This window comes from Dendrobium catenatum, unplaced genomic scaffold, assembly GCF_001605985.2.
Source record: "Dendrobium catenatum unplaced genomic scaffold, ASM160598v2 fragScaff_scaffold_390, whole genome shotgun sequence".
NCBI lineage: Eukaryota > Viridiplantae > Streptophyta > Magnoliopsida > Asparagales > Orchidaceae > Dendrobium > Dendrobium catenatum.
In genome coordinates, this window is record NW_021318852.1 from 7,654,798 (window position 1) to 7,678,403 (window position 23,606).

Sequence of the window (23,606 nt, forward strand, 5' to 3'; positions counted from 1 at the left end):
AATATAGTTTATATCCTTTAGATTTAAATGTTTGAATTTATTTGACTAACATTTCACTATTATATAAGTAAAAGTATTATAATTTTTTTTCAATTTTTGTTATATATTTATAAATAATTGTGTCATTATTATAATATTTAAATATAATAAATATTTATTACGTCATCCGGTTCGACCCCGGTTCGACCCCGGTCGAACCATCAAACCTCTAACCCCTCCTTCTTCCGATTCATTGACCGGTCCGGTTTTAAAAGCCTTGGTTATAACAGTGATAATTATTTCTGTTATAATAGTAATAATTATTTATGTTACAACAGTAATAATTATTTTCGTTACATTTTTTTTTAAATCATAAAAAATATAACACCATGTATCATCATTATTTTGTCCAAGCACCTATACTACGTACCTCTGCAATCATTTTAAAAATTGAATTGTACCAACTGGTTTGACTAGCCCAATCGCGAACCAATTTTTCAATCGGTTCAATTTAGATCCAAGTCCATTTTTATATAGCTTCCCAGTTCTAATATTGATCAATTTATAGCATTTGATTTCGATCAAATTGTTCGAAATAAAAATTTAGAATGAAAAAAAAAAAACTTAAATCTATTTACTTAATATTAAGTTGAATGTCGTATAAATATAAGAAGAGAGATTGATAAAATTTCTTCTATTTTTGTTGTTACCATGATGTTCTAATTCATCGGTAATACTTCATTTTTTTTTTTTTTTGCAAGCATGTATATATTTGTGTCATAAATACAGAAACTAATCAAAATATCATATCATAACATTTTATTTAAAACCATATATAAATTATGAAAAATATTCAATGGTGAGTATCATGATTTAGAATATTGTATACTACTAAATCAGTAAAAAATATAATTAATATTAAATCATGATATTAGTAATAATATAATGTGAGAGTTGATTTAGATGAAATGAGTTTACTAAAGTTTCATTTTGGACAATTTTTTTAGTGCTTTCTAAAATTGTATTTTAGTACAAAATATTTTTAAATTAAAAATTTTTGTATAAAAAAATTGTTTTAAAAAACAGTAAGAAAACTGTCCCAAACGAAGCCTAAGACACCATCTAGTTATTGTTTTCATATTCTTAACAATAAAAATATTGCCAAAAATATTATAATAATTCATTTCTTTTAGAAAATTTTGAATGTTTGTATTCTATATTGTTCTTATAAAAAAGGAAGACATGATTTTTGTATTCATATAAGATAATATTATTGTCTAACAATACAACAATAAATAATATACATATTTTAAAGTAATCTATTTAAACACTTTTTTGCATGCAATTAGCACTTTAATTATCTGTATAATGTATTCAAAATACTTGATTTTTTTTAAAGTGTGATATTTAACAAGAATTCTTAGTTTCTGAATATTTAATTGGCATGAAAGATTAGAGTAAATATGAATCTATTTGTTTTAATACAATGTTACTTGTGGGTAAAAATAATGATTTTATTTTCATTAATTTTGTATGCTAAAAAAATGAAATAATTGTATTATGAAATTTTGGTGATTAAAATTTTCATAGACTTAAAAAAAGTATATGCTACTTGTCATTAAATTTGTTGACTTGCTCAAATGGTCTTTTGACTTGTTGGTATGTCACTAACTCGCCAATAAAATCACCTACTTGTGCGTGTATTTGTCTATTTAAGCTTTATTTGGGAGATATTTATTATTGTTTTCTTAAAAAAATTTTTTAGTACAAAAAAATTTAAGTTCAAACAAAATTTTTACTAGAATAATTAAAGCTGTTTCAGAAACCAATAAAAAAATTGACCCAATTAAAATTTTATGATTCGTTTGGGATGGCTTTTTTACTATTTCTTAAAGCAGTTTTTAAGTATAAAAACTAATTCTTTTTTTACTAAAAAATTGTTTTAATAAGCAATAAGACAGTTATATGAAATGAAGTCATAGGCATATTTTGGGACGACTTCTTTTTGCTTCTCAAAATAATTTTTTAGTATAAAAATTAAAATTTGTGTACTACAAAATTAGTTTAAGAAGCAGCAAAAAAGTCATCCTATGATTCATTTGGGACAGATTCTTACTGTTTTATGAAGCAGCTTTCTATTACAAAATTTAAAATTTAATTTTTTTTGTACTAAGAAACTGCTTCATAAAAAGTAAAAAAATATCCCAAATAAAATCTTAGTCTTGCATTGAAACTCACTGATTTATTCACCATCTCACTAAAAAAGCCACCTATGTGCTGGCACACTCTTTTTTTTAAGCCACACGTGTATGGAGTCGTTCCCTCGCTCCAACCGAACTCCAAAATTTTCGCCATTTAATCGCAGGTGAACAGTGCGACGCCAATATTGGCGTCGCACTGTTCACTCACGCCATTTTTTCTCTCAACCCGAAAAACGCGCGAAAGGGAGAGCGATCGTTACCTTCTCAAAAACACCTAAAATGGCGTTCGATTGGAGCATCCCGTGCCATTTTGGAGTTTTTGCGTTACTTTGCCGTGAAAAATGAAGTTTTCGGTTGGAGATGCCCTTAGAAAGCAATATGCATGAAAGCTACCCCTATACAAAGCTTCAATTTTTATCTTTTTTGAAAGCCAACTTACTGCAATAGGATCCCTTAGTACGTACATACATTTTTTATACAAAATTTTCTCCTCTAATCTGCTTTGGAAACATTAATTGTGAGTTCTTTTACCACATATCCAATATTGGAAGAACTGCATGTCTTATTGATAGAAGGATCAGCAAAAGGCCCTTCCAGGATTCCCTTGGCTATGGCCTTATAAGTTGCCTCTGTAAAGTGCATGCCATCCCAGCTAAGATAAGTCGACGAGTCGCCGCACACAGTCGAATTCTCGCTGCCACAACTTATGCTCTTTCCATAATTGTATCGACCGCCACCGCTACCACAACATGCAGCTAAAGGTACTCTTTCAAGCCCTGCAACAAATATTTAAGGTAGATGTTGCAATAGAAAGTTGATATATATTGGGTCTTAGGCTTCATTTGGGACAGCTTTCTTATTACTTCTTAAGAAAGCTTCTTAATATAGAAGTTAAAATTTTTTGTACTATAAAACATCTTTAAGAAGCAGAAAGAAAGCCGTCCCAAATGAAACCTTAATAAAGTCCAAATAAGTGAAGGGAAAAGAAAATAATTTGTCTCACTTGTGCTATTTGCAGGGCTAAGGATGTTCGTAACTGCATTGAAGTAATCAGCGTAAATGATGGTGGTGTGGGGGTGAATATAGCGAAGACGATTGAGCTCCTGCTTGAGAATATTATTATGATACTCTGAGAACTCGTTCAGCCAATTAATGCAGCCTGTGCTCATATTGTAGTCTTCTACTTTTGAGTTCTCATAGTATGTGAGAAATGCTGCTATGCATCCTATTGGGAAGTTTCCAGGAACTAACAAAGTCTTTGCCCCCATATCAATTAAATCCTGGCAATAAAAAAGATTAGTTCAGAATGCTTAGAATCAAATAATCTTATTCATTTTGTGTCATTCATTAGGGTTCAAAGAAATTTTTATACTAACATTAATTATAATATTTTCAAAATATATAAATTAACTATCATAGTGCAAAGTAAATACTAACATGAATTGCAGTACTAATTGTGTTGATGACATGAGGAACCAAAGATTTGACTTCTTGAAAGGACCAACTTTGTAGGAAACCATAGTTGTAATCATTTCCACCAATTTCTCCAACTACGAATAGAGATCTGCTGAAAGTATCCTTCCTCTCTGACAAAGAAATAAAATTGTTAATGGTTTATATTTTAAAAATAATCATATAAAAATAATAAAAATGACCAAAATGACCAAAATGGCCATTTGACTCTTTACAAAGGGTCAAAATGATACCAACTATTTAAAAGTCTTATTTTAATGATTTGACTTTTTCAAGTGGGACTTAAATTATCCCACACGTGAAATAATTAATTTTTTGACTTTTTAGTGATGTAAACTTTAGATTTTTCTAATGTAATAATTATGAATAAAATTATTATTATTCTTTGAAATTATCTACATAAATGATTATTAAAGGAGGAGTAGTTTTATAAAAGTTTATGATGATTCAAGTATAATAAAGTAAGAAGCTTTTAAATAGTTAGAGCCTTTAATTTGACAAAACCGATGAGAGTTAGAGTTACTTCATGAAATTTAGAACCCAAGTTAAAATGCCTATAAAAGCTCATTTTCAATCTAGATCCTCCCTCTCAGCATGGTCAACTTCTTTGCATGATAGAAGAACCTATTATTCAGTACATTCTTTCAAAAATAGTCTCCATAAATTATGGGGTGTCAATAAATGACCAAATCCGACAAGCAAAATAAATATCCGAGCTCGAATTGGCCTAATTAATCTTTTGGGTTGGGTTTGGGTAAAACGTTTTGACTCAATTGATTTTGAGTTAAGTCCGATTAACCTAAAAACTCAAAATTGACACGAATATCATTTGGATTAAGATTGAATAAATGGGCCATCTTCGAATTAAATAGGTCAAATATGAGTTAAACAAGTCATGTTTAACTACAACTTGTGAGATTTATACGATAAAGTAGTCAAATGGGTTGGGTTTGGACAAAATTAGGTTTTGGTCAAATATTTTGACATGTATGATAAATGGGTCGATTAAAGTCAAACATATATATTTGAATTGAGTCAACTTTGGGCCAAACACTAACCCGACCATCCAACTTAGATGGACACCCCTACATAAAATCTAGATTTTTTTTGCAACCCTATTATCATCTAAATGTATTTAAAAAAAAAATAAAAAAAAAACGACCGACCTCCTGCCTTCAAGTCAAGCCCTCCATCTCACTCTCGCTTAGGCTTGGGTGGACACGTACACTCATGCAAGCGACGGACTGGACGGACTGTCCGCTCTCCTTGTTTGGGATGGACGAAAATGTAGTGGCACGATGTGTTCCGCTGTCCTTCATGTCGTCCTTCTCGGGGCCTTTGGCCGTTGATCCGGCTTCATGGAAGTCTTGTTTCCTTTCCCTATGTCATTTCCTGTGCTGTTTACATTTTTTTCTCGCTCGATATTTTCGTCTTTCGTTTGGATTTTTGGATTAATGGCGGGTTGCCATTTGAATGATCCCAAATTTTTGAATGAGATGAACTCTTCTTATTCTTTTAGAGATGCTTTATCTGATTTTTCTCCATCTTCGAACTTTCCTGACCTCAAAATCACCTCTCATTGTGGGTTGCCATCACTGTGGATTTCGGAAGAGGAAGTTATTGCGCTTGCTGCCCCATTTCATTTTGCTTTGGTTGAAATTTTTTCAGCCCGGAGACCATCTTTTGATGCATTCAAAAAAAGTTTTTTAACCCCAAGCTTAATAGTGATTTCTTTGTGACTGTTCTTAACCCAAAGCATGTGTTGATTAAGCTTATAAATGATTTGGATTATTATAGTGTTTGCTCATCACTCTTATTTTGTGAACAATTATTTTATGAAAGTGTTCAAATGGACACCTACGTTTGATATTGAAGTTGAATCCCACGTTATTCTAATTTGGGTTTCGTTCCCCAACCTAAGGCCTCACCTCTTTTCTCCTCGAATCCTTAATGGCCTTGGTTCTTTATTTGGACGACCTCTTAAAATTGATAATGTCACTTCTTCTGGCTCTTGTCTCTCCGTTACACGTGTTCTTGTTGAGTTAGATGTTACCAACAATTTCCATATAATGTGTGGGGTGGTCCCAAAAACTTGGGTTATATTCAATATGTTGTTATGGATGATTTTCCTTCTTAATGTTCTCATGTAAATCGTTGGGGCACTCGAAACAGAAATGTAGTATTTTACATCATCTTATTACTCCTACTAGTAATCCTACTTTTGTTTGTAAAGCTGAGAAGGTTGCTAATGATGTGCATGAAAATGTGTCTGGATATGTTTCTGTTGATTTATTTGTGCATGAAAATGTCGATCATGTGGTTGTGGGTCATTTGATAATGGGCATTTGATTCATCCTTCGAATGCTAGTGATGTGGGGATTTCGGCTAAGCCTAAAATGTTGGTTTTGGATATCCCTGTGGCTTGTCCTGCTATTGTTCATGTCTCTGAGAATATTGTTGATTTGGAGGCGTGTGGGGACATAAATAAGGGGGTTGATGACAATTTACCTCTAACGTCTGGTGGGGAATTTATTCTTGTTGCTCCTCATGTGGAGGCGGTGAACAATGAAATGAGTGAAGTTAATATGATGATGCTGATTGATTCTTCTAGTGGTTTGGTTATTGCATCTCATGACTCTCCCTTGGCTGATTTTGAAGTGGCTTTGTCGCCTAATAAGGAGGTTTCAAATGTTAATGTGACATTGATTGATGTTCCTATTCTTTTATTTTTAGTGATGCCTTGAAAGCTCAATTGGCTTTGAATATGGATGACATTTCTGTGAATCATTCTGATTGGCTGGAAGAATCTTTTTCATAGCCTTGCGAGGGTTTTGAGGAGGATTTAGATGACCCTACGGATGAGTTTCAAGGGATGTATAGTTTGAATGTGGGTTGCATTGATGAAAAAGCTTTTCCTCATGGTGGCAAGCGTTGTAGAAGAAAAGCTAAGAAGAATTAATTTTGGTCTTGTGAATCATTTACTCTTGTTGCTTCTTATGTTGTTGCTGGGAGCTTCTATTGGAACATTTGCTTGGTTGGCCTTTGTTTCCACTCATGTTATATTGGTTAGCTTTGGTCATTTCTTTTATTTCTATTTGTTCTATGTAATAGATTGGAATAATGGCTCTTAGGTTTTACTTCAATTGTTGTATTTCTAAGGAGCTTTTGTTTCATTAAGGACCTGTAATTTTTTCCCTTTTAACACGTAGGCTCCTTTGTGGGTTTTAAACTATATATATAGTATTGAAAAGGTGATTGATCTTCCTCATTTTACAAGAAATACTACAAAAACATAAGCAATCAAGTAGTCCAAAAAGAACAAATAAATAACAAGTAGCAGAAATTTTCGTGATCGACTCTAGTCCTCGAATATATACATTTCAGATGATTGAAATACATGCCACCTATAGAACAATCCATGAAAATATAGATTTGATGTCAAATTGTAATTTTGAATTTATTTTCATCTTTTTTTCGATTTGTTGCACGACTCATATGAAACAAAGACCTAAATACATTCGTATTAATCTAGATTAGGCCAATTTAGGCTTCGTTTGCGGTGGCTTTATTACGGTTTTTAAAAATAATTTTTTAGTATAAATTTTCATAAGCCAGCTTTTCTTGTATAAAAATTTTTAAAAGCAATTTTTAGTTTAAAAATTTTTTAATTATAAATTTTGGTACTAAAATACAACTTTATAAAACAGTAAGAAAAATATTTCAAATGAAGTTTTAGTCGTGATAGAAAAATTTATTCTGTGCGGTCACTGGACGGCGTTCATAGAGGAATCAAAATGCGTCACATTTTTTTTTTTTTTTGTGTATCAGTGTTGCATACCGTTATGTACCGGTGACGTAGCGCATCATGATTAACCTCTGGACCGTCCGATACCACAATAATAATTTCTCAAGTCATACAGTGCATACATACTTTTTAAACAAACCATAGGAGCTCTTACAACTTTTTTTATTGATTTGGATGTTTTCGATTTCTTTATTTTTATTTTTGAAAATAAATCTAACTTTCTTTAACACTTTTGAAGATCTTCTTCTTCTTTTTTGGTTAAGAATTACCTGTTTCGCAAAAGAAATCAGTTTTTTGAAGCGGACCAATCTGAACACCCAAAGACATGTTGGTCCAGTGACATCCGAGTCCCTCTCCCTATAAGAACATTGTTCACACCGTGGCTCCAGCGAACGGCGCGAAGTTCACCCCTCGCCGGAAACCCCGATCAACTCTCGCAGAGAAGGGGGCAGGAACGGTATCCCCATTGCCTCCGCTGATTATAATTTATCTCGTTTGTTATCACTCAAAAGTCATCAAATCCATTCTGTATGATAAATAATTTGCGTACCTATAAAGTCAATTATGAGGACGACCATCGGAGAGCGGCCGGTGGGCGGCCAAGAAAGTCTTGCCGTAGGGAAGGCGGCCGAAAGGCCAGTTATCGCCGGTGGAGAGGAGGAGGTTTCCCTGTGTCCGGTGATGGGCAGTTCACAAAACTGAATATGGAAGTAATACAATTGCAGGCGGTTTGTCCGAACGGGAAAGAGGAGGAGGAGGAAATGCTACAAGGGTGAGGAAGGATAATGGGAGAAGAGGAGGCAAGCCATGGACTGTTGAAGATCGGCGCTTTAGGCTTTAAGGAGATTCATTGGGCTTAATTATGTTGATATTATCAAACCACGCGATGCTTGCTTTAGTTTTTCTTTTGATTTTATTTTATTTGCTTTTTCAGAGGGTTTTAAAAATCTTAAAATCCCGTGAAAGTGTGTGAAGGGCTGCTCCAAGTTTTTGTTTTCGGTGAAAGACAGTTTAGTGTGTGCTCTTTATTTTTTTTGTTCTCTTGCCCGTGAAAGTATAGTGAAAAGCAGAAGTTTTTTATTTGATTTGTTTTCTGTATTCTGTTTTCCTTTCATCATTGGTATCAGAGCCCGGTTGGAGAATGACAACGAGTTTAAGCAGCAATAATTTGCAACCTCAGTTGTCCAAGTTCACGGGGAAGAACTACAATCAATGGAGTATTCAAATGCGGGTGTTATATCAATCTCTAGAGTTGTGGGAGATTGTAGGAAGCAGTTTTCAAGAGCTCAAAGTTGAGAGAGATTTGAATCAAAGGCTTCTTCAAGAATTGAAAGAAAATCGGAAGAAAGATTGGAATGCCCTTTTCTTCATCTATCAAGCGGTAGATGAAATTATTTTTGAGCGGATCTCTACGGCGAAGACTGCGAAGGAGGCTTGGGATACACTACATGCTTCTTACAAAGGAGATGAGAAAGTGAACATGGTACGTTTACAAACCCTAAGAAACCAATTTGATATGTTGAAGATGGAGTCAAAAAATGTGGAAGAATATTTCAATCGGGTAATTACCATTGTTAACCAATTGAAGTTGAATGGAGAACTTGTAGAAGATAAAAGGGTTATTGAGAATATTCTACAAAGCTTGACCAGAAAATTTGAAGCTACAGTGGTAGCCATAGAAGAGATAAAGAATATAGAGAAAATGTCTATTGAAGTGATGCTTGGATATCTTCAATCACATAAATTAAGAATGAAGCAATATAATTCGACATCACTTGAGAAAGCCTTCCAAACTCAAGTGGTATTGCGTAGAAATTTCAGAGGTGACCGTGGAAGAGGTTTTGGTAGAGAAAGATGCTCTTTTAGCACTAGAAAAAGAGGTCGTGCTGGTAGAGGAGAATCTACACAAAGTGATGAAGGTGAAGTTCAAGGTGGAGCTAGCTCATGGTGATGGAGAAGGTGCACGTGATCGTGGACATGGTTTCAGAGGTAGAGGAAGAAACAACTTTGCCAATATCAAATATCACTTTTGCAAAAGGTATGGACACACTTATCGTTTTTGTTAGAAGTGGCAGGAGAGTGAAGAGAAAAATATAGATATGGTGTAAAAAAAAGAAGTGGAAAAATGTGAAGACACAATGTTTCTTACACATAGTAAGGAGTTAATTTGGTGATTCATGAGATGTATGATTTATTGATAGTGGTTGTAGTAATCACATGACTGGTAACAGAAACTTGTCTGTTACTTTGGATAACTCAATCCAAACTGAAATACGCACAGGAGATGACAATAGATTATTTGTGGAAGAAAAAGGTAATATTTTGATGCAAATAAGTAAGGGGGAAAAGAAGATATCATATGTCTTATATGTTCCAAATCTTAAGCATAATTTGCTTAGTGTTGGATAACTAAATCAAAAGGGATATGTGTTGATATTTTCTCTTGACACTTATACCATTAAAGACAAGCCTGAATTTTGATAGCCAAGGTGAAGGTGACTCCAAATAAAATATATCCCATGAAGATGATTTGTAGTTTGAATGGTTGTTTGAAAACTTCCATAGAGAATCATTCAAGATTATGGCATTGCAAATTTGATCACTTGAGTTCCAATACACTTTCTTATATGAGCCAGAAGAACATAGTTGATGGACTTCCACATTTTAAAGTTCAAGACAAGATCTGTGAAGTATGTGTTGCAGGAAAGCAGAGCAGAGCACCTTTTTCAGTTGGAAAATCATGGAGAGCCTTGAAGCCATTGGAGCTTATTCATTTATATTTATATGGACTGATGCACACTACTTCTATTGGAGGTAATTGTTATTTGTCACATTTATTGATGATTATAATTGAAAAGTCTGGGTATATTTTCTGAAAGAGAAGTCACAAGTATTTGAGTATTTAAAAATATTCAATGCACTTGGGGAGAAGGAGAGTGGTCATTTTATTAAGATGTTGAGGAGTGATAGAGGTAGAGAATATGTTAGTCATGAGATTCAAAATTATTTGAAGGAAAATGGGATACGCCATCAGTTAACAAGAAGATACACACAACAACAAAATGGAGTAGCTATGAGGTTTAATATAATCATTATGGGATTGGCTAGGAGTATGTTAAAGGAGAGGCAAGTACCCAATCTGCTTTGGGCTGAAGCTATGTCATGTGTTGTTTATTTATTAAATAGAGCAACATCAAAAAGTAAACCATCTCAAACTCCTTTTGAAATTTTTAGTGGTCATAAGCCTATTGTTGATCACTTGAGAGTTTTTGGGAGCATTTCTTATGTTAATGTACCTGATCAAAAGAAAAGGAAGTTGGATGAAAAATCTGAGGAAGTGTGTGTTTGTAGGATATAGTGAAAGGTCCAAATCCTATAAACTATATAATCCTACAACAAAGAAAGTGGTAGTGAGTATGGATGTGAGATTTGAAGAGAACTTAGCTTGGGATTGGCTTGAAAAAGGCAACAACTAAGATGTCACAGTTATGAAAAATAAAGAAAAAATTATTGATGAAGTATAGCAATAAACACCGCCGCACACTATAGTGAGATTGGGAGAATCATGTAGTAATGGTATGGAAAAGGTGAAGACAAGAAGCCTCCATGAGATATATGACACCACAAATTATAATGAGTTGTCTCAATTTGCTTTATATGTAGATGAAGAGCCATTAACTTTTAATGGGACGGTTATAGATAAAAGATGGATGGATGCCATGAAAGAGGAGATTGATGCTATTGAGAGAAATGACGCATAGAGTTTGACCTCACTTCCTAAAAGTCAAATATACATTGGTGTCAAGTGGGTGTACAAAGTGAAGAAGAATGTTGATGGGGTGTAAATAAATTCAATGCTAGACTTGTAGTTAAAGGATACAAGCAAAAGCAAGAGATAGATTATGAAGAGGTATTTTCACCTGTTGCAAGATTTGATACTGTCAGATTAATTTTCTCTATTGCGGCTATGAATAGATGGCAGATTCATCAATTAGATGTGAAGTCGGCTTTCTTAAATGGCATCTTGGAGGAATAAGTATATGCAGATCAGCCTGAAGGTTTTATTAAGAAGGGAAAAGAGCATATGGTGTATCGTTTGAAAAAGACTTTGTATGGCTTGAAGCAAGCCCCGAATGCTTGGAATTTATGTATTGATAAGCATTTTGTAAAAGAAGGGTTCACTAAATGCCCTTATGAACATTTATTCAGCATCTCATAAAAGTAACCACCTATGCGCTGGCAAACTCTTTTGTTAAGCCACACGTTTAGTTACTTACTTGTATGCATGATCTTTAACAATCAATTGATGTAGCCTACTTTGTCATGTACACTCGATTACTCCCACGTCTTCTCCTAATTGTTGAGATTTTGAGCAGATTAGTGTTGATCGGGCTTTAAGTAAAACCTAAATTAATTAACCCAAATCTACGTGGAGGACACTATTGTGCCACATTAGTTAAGTAAAATCAGATAGGAGCTTAAATCAATATGGAGGAGCCTATGTGTTCATTATAACAAGATTTTGTGTAAATTAGAATTTTATTATTGAAATTCATAAATTTTTTAACTTTTGAGAAAAAAGAATAATCTTAGAGACCAATTATAATGAATTGACGTAACAAAATGAGCATTTTAGCTCTTTTTGTCTCAAATAGCACATATAAGATTTCATTTGGGATACTTTTTTACGGCTTTTTATCTACATATAAAGCAAAATAACATTACAACAAATCATTCCCTTCATTTAATATTATTTTATTACTATTAAAATAAAAAAAAATAAAAAAGGACTTCTTAACCTTCAACACTAAAATTCAGGCTTCATTTAGGACAGTTTTTTTATTGATTTCTAAAATAATTTTTTAGTACAAAAAATTATAATTTAAAATTTGTGTACTAAAAATCTGTTTTAAAAAAACAGTATGAAAGCTAGCCCAAACAAAACCTCAATTTTTATCTTTTTTTGAAAGCCTACTTACCGCAATCGGATCCCTTAGTATGTACATACATTTTTATACAAAATTATCTCCTCTATTCTTCTTTGGAAACATTAATTGCAAGTTCTTTTACCACAGATCCAATATTGGAAGAACTACATGCCTTATTGATAGAAGGATCAGCAAAAGGCCCTTCCAGGATTCCCTTGGCAATGGCCTTATAAGTTGCCTCTGTGAAGTGCAGTCCATCCCAGCTAAGATAAGTCGACGGGTCATCGCACACAGTCGAGTTCTCGCTTCCACAATTTACGCTCTTACCGTAATTGTATCGACCGCCGCCGCTACCACAACATGCAGCTAAAGGTACTCTTTCAAGCCCTGCAACAAATATTTAAGGTAGATGTTGCAATAGAAAGTTGACATACAAATGGGTCTTAGGCTTCGTTTGAGACGGTTTTTTTACTGCTTCTTAAAATAACTTTCTAGTATAAAAATTAATTTTTTTGTACTAAAAAGATGCTTTGAGAAGCGGTAAGAAAGCCGTCCCAAACGAAGCCTTAATAAAATCCAAATAAGTGAAGGGAAAAGAAAATAATTTGTCTCACTTGTGCTATTTGCAGGGCTAAGGATGTTCATAACTACATTGAAGTAATCCGCGTAAATGATGGTGGCGTCGGGGTGAGTATAGCGAAGACGATTGAGCTCCTGCTTGAGAACATTATTATGATACTCTGAGAACTCGTTCAGCCAATTAATGCAGCCTGTGCTCGTATTGTAGTCTTCTACTTTTGAGTTCTCATAGTATGTTAGAAATGCTGCCATGCATCCTATTGGGAAGTTTCCAGGAACTAACAAAGTCTTTGCCCCCATATCAATTAAATCCTGGCAATAAAAAAGATTAGTTCAAAATGCTCAGAATGAATTACATGAAATAATCAAACGATCTTATTTATTTTGTATCATTCATTAGGGTTAGAAAAAATTTTCATCTTGTCCAATGATTGACGAACATTAAAGCTGTGAAACCCCTTAAATAAAAGAAGCTAAACTCTTAAATATGAGACGCATTTTTATATAATAGTCAAAATTTTGTTAAAGAAACTCCGTAGTTAAGTGTTCTCATCCCAGGGCGATTTTAGGATGGGTGACCTACTAGAAAGTTATACCAACAAGACAAAACTGTGAAACACTTAAGCCAAAACGAACAATATCTTGATAGTTAAGAATTTAAACTTTTACAAAAACTTTGTGGGTGGTGACATAGGATCTTGATGACTAATAAATATTAGATATTAATCATTACTCGTCATCAATCTCATCACTTATACATGTAAAATCAAGAAAAGATTTATCTAAAAAGAAAAAAATCATTGATTATAGGGAAACATACACACAAACAACAATAGAAAGGTGTTGAGAAATTATAATATTTTTTTTTTAATTTTATAAACTAACTATCATAGTGCAAAGTAAATAGTGAATTAAGTACTAACATTAATTGCCATACTAATTTTGTTGATGACAAGAGGTACCAAAGATTTGACTTCTTGAAAGGACCAATTTTGTAAGAAACCTTGGTAGTAATCATTTCCTCCTATTTCTCCAACCAGGAATAGAGATCTGCTGAAAATATCCTTCCTCTCTGACAAAGAAATAAAATTGTTAATTGTTTATATTTTAAAAATAATCATATAAAAATGATCAAAATGATCATTTGACCCTTTTCAAACGGTCAAAATAAAGGGTCAAAATGATAATTTAATCCTTACTTATAAGGTCATTGGACATAATTGTTACTTTTATATAATTAGGGGTTATTTTTATAATTTGAAGAATATTAGGAGATCAATTAGATCATTTTTCTATAAAAATGATTAAAAATATATCTTATGTTTATTTTAAACCTATTATTAAACATTTAAATTTTTAAAGCTAAAAAAACATTAGTTGACTCAATTAGTAAAAGATAATTGAAATTAAAGTTTGGTCAACATTAGGGCGAAGTCAAAAAAATTTATTAGTGGGGGCACAAATTAATAATTTTTAAATACTCCTAATATTTTATGTGGTGTCAATAAATGATCAATTAGTACATTCTTCCAAAAATAGTCTCCTAAATTATGGGGTGTCAATAAATGATCAAACTCGACAACCAAAATCAATATTCTAGCTCAAATTGGCCTGATTAATCTTTTTGATTGAGTTTCGGCCAAAAATTTTAACTCAATTGATTTTTGAGTTAAGTATGATTAACCTAAAAACTCAAAATTGACACGATTATCATTTGGATTAGAGTTGAATAAACATGTCATCTTCGAATTAAATAGGTCAAATATGAGTTAAACAAGTCATGTTGAACTAAAACTGATGAAATTTATACGATAAAGTTGTCAAATGGGTTGGGTTTGGACAAAATTAGGTTTGGGTCAAATATTTTGACATGTATGATAAATGGGTTAGATTAAAATCAAGCATATATATTCAGATTGAGGATTATTTTGAGGTGACTTTTTAATTGCTTCTTAAAACAATATTTTAATACAAAATTTCTGTACTAATACTCCATTTTAAGAAGCAATAAAAAAGTCGTGCCAAAAGAAGTTAGAGTCAACATTAGGCCAAACACGAAATTTTTGAAGCGGCTTAGTTTGAGGCGGCTTTCTTACTGTTTCTTAAAGCAATTTTTTTAGTACAAAATTTTCATAAGGTGAAATAATTTGTACTAAAAGTTGTTTAAGAAAGCAATTAAAAAAAGAAGTCCCAAGCAAAGCCTTAATTAGACTCGCTATGAATGCCTTCTTCATGAATCCTATACATTCGGGATAGTTTTCGTACTACTTTCTAAGGCACATTTTTTGTATAAAAAATTATAATTTTTAATTTTTTAAAATTAAAAATTATTTTAAAAAGCAAAAAAAAAACTTACCTAAATGAAGCTCAAATCATGCATGTACTACCACATGGTACATATCAGTAAATTTAGAATCTAATTATAGGGAGACATCAGACATGTGTGTATAAGTTGCCCTCTTATTTGGTGGGGCCATCTTATTATATTTTAATAGGCTTTTAGATATTATATATAGTACTAATATGAGATTTATTCTATATAACTTTTTATATAGAGAATATATAGCCAAGAGAAAGAATCTACTAATTAATTTTCACTAAAAAGATTATTAGAATTGCATAGCATAATTAACTACATATAAATTATAATTTTAACGAATTAATCTTAGAGCTACAAAAAATGAATGATATTTTTAGTGATGAGAGGTAAAAAATTGTAATAGAGAAATTTAATATTCTCTATTAATCATTAAGGATTTATTAGGGACAATTTTTGTTTTTTAAATCAAATTTTTAGTTAAAAAAAATTGGACTATAAATTTTTGTATTAAAACATTGTTTTAGAAAATTATGTCAAACGAAGTCTAATTGGGACGACTTTTTTATTGCTTTTTAAAATAGCTTTAATTTCTAGTTTAAAATTTAAAAAAAAATTCACTAAAAAGCTAATTTAAGAAGCAGTAAGAAAGCTGTCCCAAATGATTGTTTGGGACGGCTTTCTTACTGTTTCTTAAAGCAGCTTTCTAGTTAATTTTTTTTTTTTTTTTAATTTAAAAGCTGCTTTAAGAAACAATAAGAAAGCCGTCACAATCGCAGCCTAAGTCATGGAACCTTTTTAAACAAACTATAGGACTTGTTTATCACTTTTTTTAAAGCATATTTGATTTGCATGTTTTTATTTTTATTTTTTTTAAATAAATCAACTTTCTTTAACATAGTGAGAAAATAACTTTTAGGTTATTTTTATAAGGCTTCTTTTGGTTCAGATTTTTTGTCATTATTTTTTAATTATTTTCATTAAATTTTTTAAGCAAAAAATTATTTTAACAACTAGCAATAAAGCTATCCAAAACCAAATTTAATTGTCTTTATTATTTTTAAAATAAAAACCAGCCTAACCTGCCATCTTTGGCTGTTGATCATTGCCCCTACCTTTGGGCAAATTACTACGTCCGGTCACCGGACATCCGGACATCCAATTCAGATGCATCACGTCACTCAAATATATTGGGACTCGGTGTATTTGGGTAATGTGGCGCCTCTGGATTGATGTTCAGACGAATCCGGACACCGGACGTAATAATTTGCCCTACCTTTAACACCAACAAGAAAGACTAATCTTTTTTTTTTTTTAACTCATCTTTGGTGGAACTTCACTTTAGCTCCGTTTGGGACAACATTATTACTGCTTCTTAAAGCAACTTTTTAGTTTTTGTACAAAAAAATTGTTTTAAAAAACACTAAGGCTTTATTGGGACAACTTTCATACTATTTTTTAAAACGGTTTTTTAGTACAAACATTTCAAATTCAAGAAATTTTTGTGCTAGAAAGCTGTTTTAGAAAGCAATAAGAAAGTTGTCCCAAACGAAACCTTATTGCTTCTTAAAACGAAGTTTTAGTACAAAAATTTTAATAAAAAAGTAATCCAAAACAAAGCCTAAAAATACAGTCCCAAACGAAACCCTAATACCACACAAACCTTAAGAAAAAATACCAACATCATCATAGTTAAAATAAAACAAAAGTCAAGCGAGTTTTCTATCGATTTTAAATAGTAAGATTAGTGCTGCATATGATGTAGATTATACTAATCTTAATAGAAATTCAAAAAAAAATTAGGACCGTCATGATAGAAGAACATGAAGATCTTTTTTTTTTTTTTTTTTTTTTTTTTTTTTTTTTTTTGTGGTTAAGAATTACCTGTGTCGCAAAAAGAAATCAGTTTTTTGAAGCGACCAATCTGAACACCCAAAGACATGTTGGTCCAGGTGACATCGAATCCCCTCTCTCTAAAGAAGCCATTTTTCAGCACCGTGGCTCCAGCGACGGCGAAGTTCACCCCTCGCCGGAACCCTCCGCAATCTCCTCCTCGCAGAGAAGGGGGCAGGAAAGGTATCCCCATTGCTTCCGCTGATTATAATTTATCTCGCTTGTTATCAGTCCAATCATCGAATCCATTCTGTATGATAAATAATTTGCGTACCTATAAAGTCAATTATGAGACGACCATCGGAGAAGCGGCCGGTGGGGCGGCCGAAGAAAGTCTCGCCGTAGGGAAGGCGGCCGGAAAGGCAGTTATCGCCGTTGGAGAGGAGGAGGTTTCCGGTGTCGGTGATGGAGTCACCAAAGCTGAATATGGAAGTATAGCAACCGCCGGCGGTTCGTCGGACGGGAAAGAGAAGGAGGAGGAAAGCAACAAGAGTGAGGGAAGGATAAAGGGAGAAGGAGGAGGAAGCCATGGACTGTTGAAGATCGGCGTTTTAGGCTTTAAGGAGATTCATTGGGCTTAATTACTCGCATTAAGCTGAAAAAAGAGAAAAATTGAAGGTACAAGCAAGCATATCCTCACGTTTTTTTTAATTTTAGGAAGATAATTGTGTTCTGAAATTTTTAATTGTTATTAGAATTATAATTATTATTATTATTATTATTTTACAAATATATTACAGAGGAAAATTGCATCCAGATAACCGAATATATATTTTATTAGCAGTTTGATTGTTATTAAATTTATATTAAAATTAGTATTGCATTCAATATTTAAGAATTTTACTAATTTTAATGTAAATGTAAGAAAAGTTAAGTCATATCACAATAAAAATTTTTCCAGTATTATAATATAACAAAAGCTAAGTCATAGCAAGCTTGCTTGATCGTCGTCGACCGCCGCCAGCCGCCACCACTACCCACCACAACTGTTAACGGCCATCGCCACGGCCCTCCAATCACCACCACTGTCACCTACTTGCCACCACCACCGCCAGCCGCCTACAACTACTACCACTGCTTGCCACTTACCACCACTATCATCGCCGTCGTTCTCATCATCAACCGTCATTTTTTAATTTTAACTACATTCATTTAATTTACGTCAAATTAAGCAAAAAAAATCATTCACTTGAATTTACTTTATATTTTACACTACTCCAAACTACTCAAAATATTTATTTTACACTGTATTCATTTCATAGCCAGCCAAAAAACCATAAATTACTCAATAATTAGGGTGGGCCCACACATTATTAGTGTTGATCTAATTTTCATTTAAAAATATTAAATTTAAAATATACTTTGGAGCATTTAACAATTTTATCAATAATAATCCAGAAGCTAGGGCCCTATAGTATTTTTCATAAATTTAAAATTAAATTGAGAGAATATACAAATAACAATCACTTTGGATCTATTTGGGAGAGCTTTTTGGTTAGCTTATTTTTCGGATAACAATCACAATTTTATTTGGTTATTAGTTTCTTAATAATTTTAGAAATTTTTTCTTATGGGAAACTGTTTTTTGCAATCATAGTAATAAAGTTATTTTTGTCATAGCAACTTCACAATTAATTTTTTAAAATTCTAAAGCAGTCCCAAACAGTTTATAATTTTTCTTTTAAATTTTTTATGATTTTTTTTTTTGTCTAATTTTTATATTTTGAATTTTATTTTATGCTCCAATCCAACAATCTGGATCAAAATTAATCTATTTTTATATAAATAATGTTATACATAAGCATTTTACATTTATTGTTATTCTTATTAAGGACTTATTTCTTCGTAGTTTTTTTTTTCACTTTTTATATGAAGAACCATTAAATATATATATTTGTTAGATGTTTGGATTACTCCCTGAAAATTTAATTTCTTGATAAATTTGAGTCAGCCTAAAGTAATTATTAATAGGATGCTAATGATTTCCTTAATCAGCTTTATTTCTAAAAAATAAATATATTCTTATTTTTTATCAAAATATATAATATTCAGCCAATATTATTTTTGTAGAGATAGTTGCTATTTGCATGTTTCATATTCTTGCAACTTGTATTATTTTGATGATTTCAAATATTATTGTTTTTATATATCTCATAACACTTTTTGGAAGTTTTATTTTTTGCTCTAGTGTGTACTAACATTTCAGGGAAATTAACTCCAAACAATGAAGACTTCAAACTATTCATTTGTAAATCATATTTTTTTACATGAAAGGGAGTGATTGTAATTGAGTGAAAAAAATCACAACACACACTCTTAGGGGACAATTTTTTGTGAATTGATCGTACGGGACGAACTATGTTCGTACGGGACGATCATGTTAATTAGCCCCTCAGAAGAGCAACGGACTGAACGTACGAGGAGAAAATTTTCTAAGTCCTATTCGTCCAGGACGAATTTAATATTCGTCCCGGGACGAAGCTCTCGGGATTCTCACTCGCAATGTTCGTCCAAACGAAAAATAAGGTTCGTACCGGGACGAAACTCTCTGTATGAGTTCGTACAGGACGAAATTAATTTTCGTACCGAGACGAAACTCTCTGTATGAGTTCGTACATGACAAAATTAATTTTCGTACCGGGACGAAACTCTCTGTTTAAAATCGTCCCAGGGCGAAACCTGTTCGTCCCAGGACGAACGGAACCGACTTAAGTCAGTTGGTTACGTCCTGAAGAATTTTTGGAAACCGACCTATGAAATAACTGTTTCGTACCGGACGAACATAGTTCGTACGGGACGATGAGCGTGTACGAACATAGTTCGTACCAATTTACATTAGGTTCGTTTCCAGCACTTTAAGTAAAATCGTACAGGACGATCCACGATCGTACGGGACGATCCACTACGTACATAATTGAAAACTTACAGTTTTGGGGCAGTTTTTCTTGTCTTTTGTATATATATAGTCCAAATTAGACTGCCACCCAATCTTTTTGTCATTTGATCTTCGTGCCTATTGAAAAAAAAGCCAAGGAGAGAGTGTGAGAGAGCATTCAAAGGAGGATTCCTACCACTGGAGTGTGAAGGCTTCACTTGTTGTTTAAAGGTAAGAATCTCTACTTGTGAATTGGGATTACTTCACTCTTTTCTTCCTTCTTTCTAGATTTCTTGTGAGAAGATCTATCAAGGATATCCGGTTCTCTACCGACACTAGGAGAGTGTGAAAAGACGAAGGGTTCTCTGTCCACACTAGGAGAGTGTGAAAAGACGAAGGGTTCTCTGCCTACACTAGGAGAGTGTGAAAGGACGGGCGGTTCTCTGCCAACACTGTGGATTGTGTAAAAGGACGACGGTTCTCTGCCGTACTGGGTAGTGGTGAAAAGAGTGTTTGTAAAGGCTTCTCCGCCTTGCTGTAGGTGCAAAAGGAGAGACACTATTGGTATTTGTGCAATACTCAGAGGGTGCCTCTAGGGAGTGGATGTAGGTCTGATTTAGACCGAACCACTATAAATCTTGTGTCGTCTACTTTACTTTTTATTTTCCGCATTTTTCTTTTATTTTAAAAAATATTGTGGTTGAAAAACTTTTCTATAAAAATTTCATTAAAAGTTTAATTTCGATTCAACTAAAATTTAAAAGAGAGTTAAGTTTTTAAAACTACCAATTCCCCCCCCCCCGGGTAGCATTGGGACATTAACTTAGGTTTAACAACCTATTCACTAGACTCAACAATTTTTAATATTTTAAAAACAATAAAAATAAATTTAACATATTCATCTTTCTATTTATTCAATATTTTTATTTTCAATGAAAAAGATTTGGTAGATATTTGGACATTCTCTAAAGATTTTCAATATAAATTGTGCTCAATTTTTTTATTAATATTTTGTTAAGATTTGAGTCATAATCAAAAATAAAATAATTCACTCAAAATTATTTTTAGAATTTGATGGTTAATAAAAAAAAATTTTAGTTTGCCCTTCTTTGATCAATATTTTTAATATCAAATAAAAAACATTATATTTATGATCCATCTATATAGTATTTGTTTAATATTTTTATCATCAAATCTCAAAAAATCAATTAGATTTTTGATATATTAATCTATTAATCTAACTAATTATTGAATATTTTTATCATACATAAATTTCTAAGATTGTAAATAACTTTTTAACTGTATAAAACACAATAAAATCTATATAATAATATAATATAAAGCAAGAAAAAATGAATTCATTAAATGAATATTGACACTACATCAAAAATCATCTTAGTCGAACACAAATCACAATGAATATTTGAATCGGAAACTTTCAAAATTAAATTTTGTTTAATTCAAACTCTGATTGTAGTTAACTTTTTTTTTTTTTTTTAAAGATTTTTTTTTTTTTTTTTTTAACGACAGTATCTACCCACAGCCACCCCCCTTAGGAAGCACTTGGCGGCGTAACTACTCCCTCGACGAGCCTACTAGCAACCAGCCTCACAGGTGCAGCTAAACTGAAAATCTCAATGATACGAATCCAACTGAACATCTCGACGATACGAATCCAACGATATCAAAACTGATCCATTCAAATTCTGAATGAGCCGAAATCTAATATTTAAAGTATAACTAAAATCTTCGGGACTTTAATTGGATGACCAAATGATATTTAAATCTCTTAAATTATTCATCGAGTATGTTAATTTATTCACAAATTTATTTTTTATAAAATTAGCTATATTTAATTTGACGAAATTGAAGATAATATAATCTCTAAGTGGTAGCTCAAAGGGTGTTTTCACTCCCAACAGTCAGTCAGCCACCATCTCTTTCTATTTTATAATATTTTCAAATCCGTATGTAATATTTTGAAATCCGAGGAAGTAGTTGCATAGAATTCCACACATGTCAATTTCAACGAAACGTCTCAATAATGATGTTAATTTTTTTCCCAATTTTAAATATATTTAACTATTTATAGAAATAAAAAATATAATATTATTTAAAAGGAAATATTATATTAGAAAAAAGGGGATTTGATCTTGGCACTTTTTTTTTTCCTTCAAATATTTAGATATTAAAACTTATAATAATAAAATTAAGCTTCTTTGGAATATTTTTCTTTCTAATTTTATAAAGCATTTTTATTACAAAAATTTTTTTATATAAGAAAATTTTTTGGAGAAAACTACTTTAGAAAGCAATAAAAAAGCTGTTCCAAACAAAGGTCAAAAATATGCTTGAGATAGTTGTAACTTGTAGTAAAAATAATTATAAAGTTGTTATCAATAAATAAAATTTTTTAAGTTAATGTAAAAATAGCTTTCTAATACATAAAATTTAAAAATATTTTATTTATTTAAATACTTAAATAGTAATTTTTTAAATCTCATTTAAAAAGCTTTCTAAATCTAAAAATAGAGGGCAACTGTTGAACTCATTAAACTATTTTTTATTAGGGGGATTTAATAACAAACCTAATTTCTACTATATTTATATATATCTAACTATTAAATTTTAATATTTACATATAAACCATTTTAAAATTAAAAATATTTAAAATACATGCCGATTAATATTGATGATATTTTTAATACGGTTTAGAGATTTAAATTTTATAAAAATATATATAAATAATTAGTAAGTAAATACATAATAATTATATTATAACTTTGTAAATTCCCCTTTTATTATATAGAAAGAAAGTAATTCATATTTATATATTTAAGTGTGTGTTGCGTCCTAAAAACTTCACGACAGTACAAAGATAGAGAATCTAACATCCTAGATTTGTATGAACATCAAGCACACATAGATAAGATATGGGGGTGCAACGTTCATATGAGACGTCAGAATTTTTACATGAAAACCCTTGAATCTACTAGTGCTGCTGGTTGATTACAAATGAGGCCCTTCCTTGGAGGAGGGCATTATCTCAAATATACGTTGTAGAAAGTACAATACATAGTTGGAGAATGAAATGATAGTTATTCTCAAAAGAATGCTGGTTTGTTTATTTGGTTGGTATGGCAATAGTTAGGTGACGAATGTCAAAGGGATCGTAATCTGCAAGTGACAGAAGACAGAAGAATAATAGTAGGGCGATGGTAGTCAGAGGGACCGTAGTCAACAGGTGACATAGGTCAGAAGGACAATAGTTGAGGGTTGGTCGAAGGGACCGTAGTAGGCGGGCGACGGAGGTCGAAATGATGGTAGTCGGGCGAAGTCAACTTATCCCTAAACTCAAGATCAGGAAGAAGAAAATATGCTGAAGAGATTTCTAACAACTAATGAAAAGCCGGAAGTCCTACAACTGACGGTGATCAAGAAGAGATTCGACCAGTGCTGCAAGCTTGAGAAAGCAAGAGAAATCCTTCGTTTTAATTCTCTTCCTCCTCCCCTTTTGTGAAGAATGAGAAATCTATGTATAGTTTTTTTATAGTGG

General features: G+C 32.1%; 1 protein-coding gene and 1 pseudogene across 1 annotated transcript; both read right to left on the minus strand.

The window, feature by feature from the left end:
- Positions 1-2,578: 2,578 nt before the first annotated feature.
- Positions 2,579-8,573, minus strand: LOC110106208 (annotated as a pseudogene).
- A 3,815-nt stretch (positions 8,574-12,388) lies between these two features.
- Positions 12,389-17,777, minus strand: LOC110106209 (GDSL esterase/lipase At2g27360-like). The gene is made up of 5 exons (XM_020836008.2): positions 17,450-17,777; positions 17,167-17,376; positions 13,889-14,037; positions 13,001-13,277; positions 12,389-12,773 (listed from the first exon to the last, which is right to left on the minus strand). Exons 1-5 carry the CDS (start codon positions 17,703-17,705, stop codon positions 12,490-12,492), a joined length of 1,176 nt encoding a protein of 391 aa, XP_020691667.1. The 5' UTR covers positions 17,706-17,777; the 3' UTR covers positions 12,389-12,489.
- Between the last annotated feature and the right edge of the window lie 5,829 nt (positions 17,778-23,606).

Excerpts from the sequence above, each read along its gene's own strand:
- LOC110106209 (XM_020836008.2), bottom strand. The coding sequence starts at position 17,705 with ATGGCTTCCTCCTCCTTCTCCCTTTATCCTTCCCTCACTCTTGTTGCT. Across the intron at positions 17,377-17,449 it reads TCTCATAATTGACTTTATAG|CGGAAGCAATGGGGATACCT; the intron begins GTACGCAAATTA and ends AATTATAATCAG. Across the intron at positions 13,278-13,888 it reads AAATTAGTATGGCAATTAAT|GATTTAATTGATATGGGGGC; the intron begins GTTAGTACTTAA and ends TTTTATTGCCAG.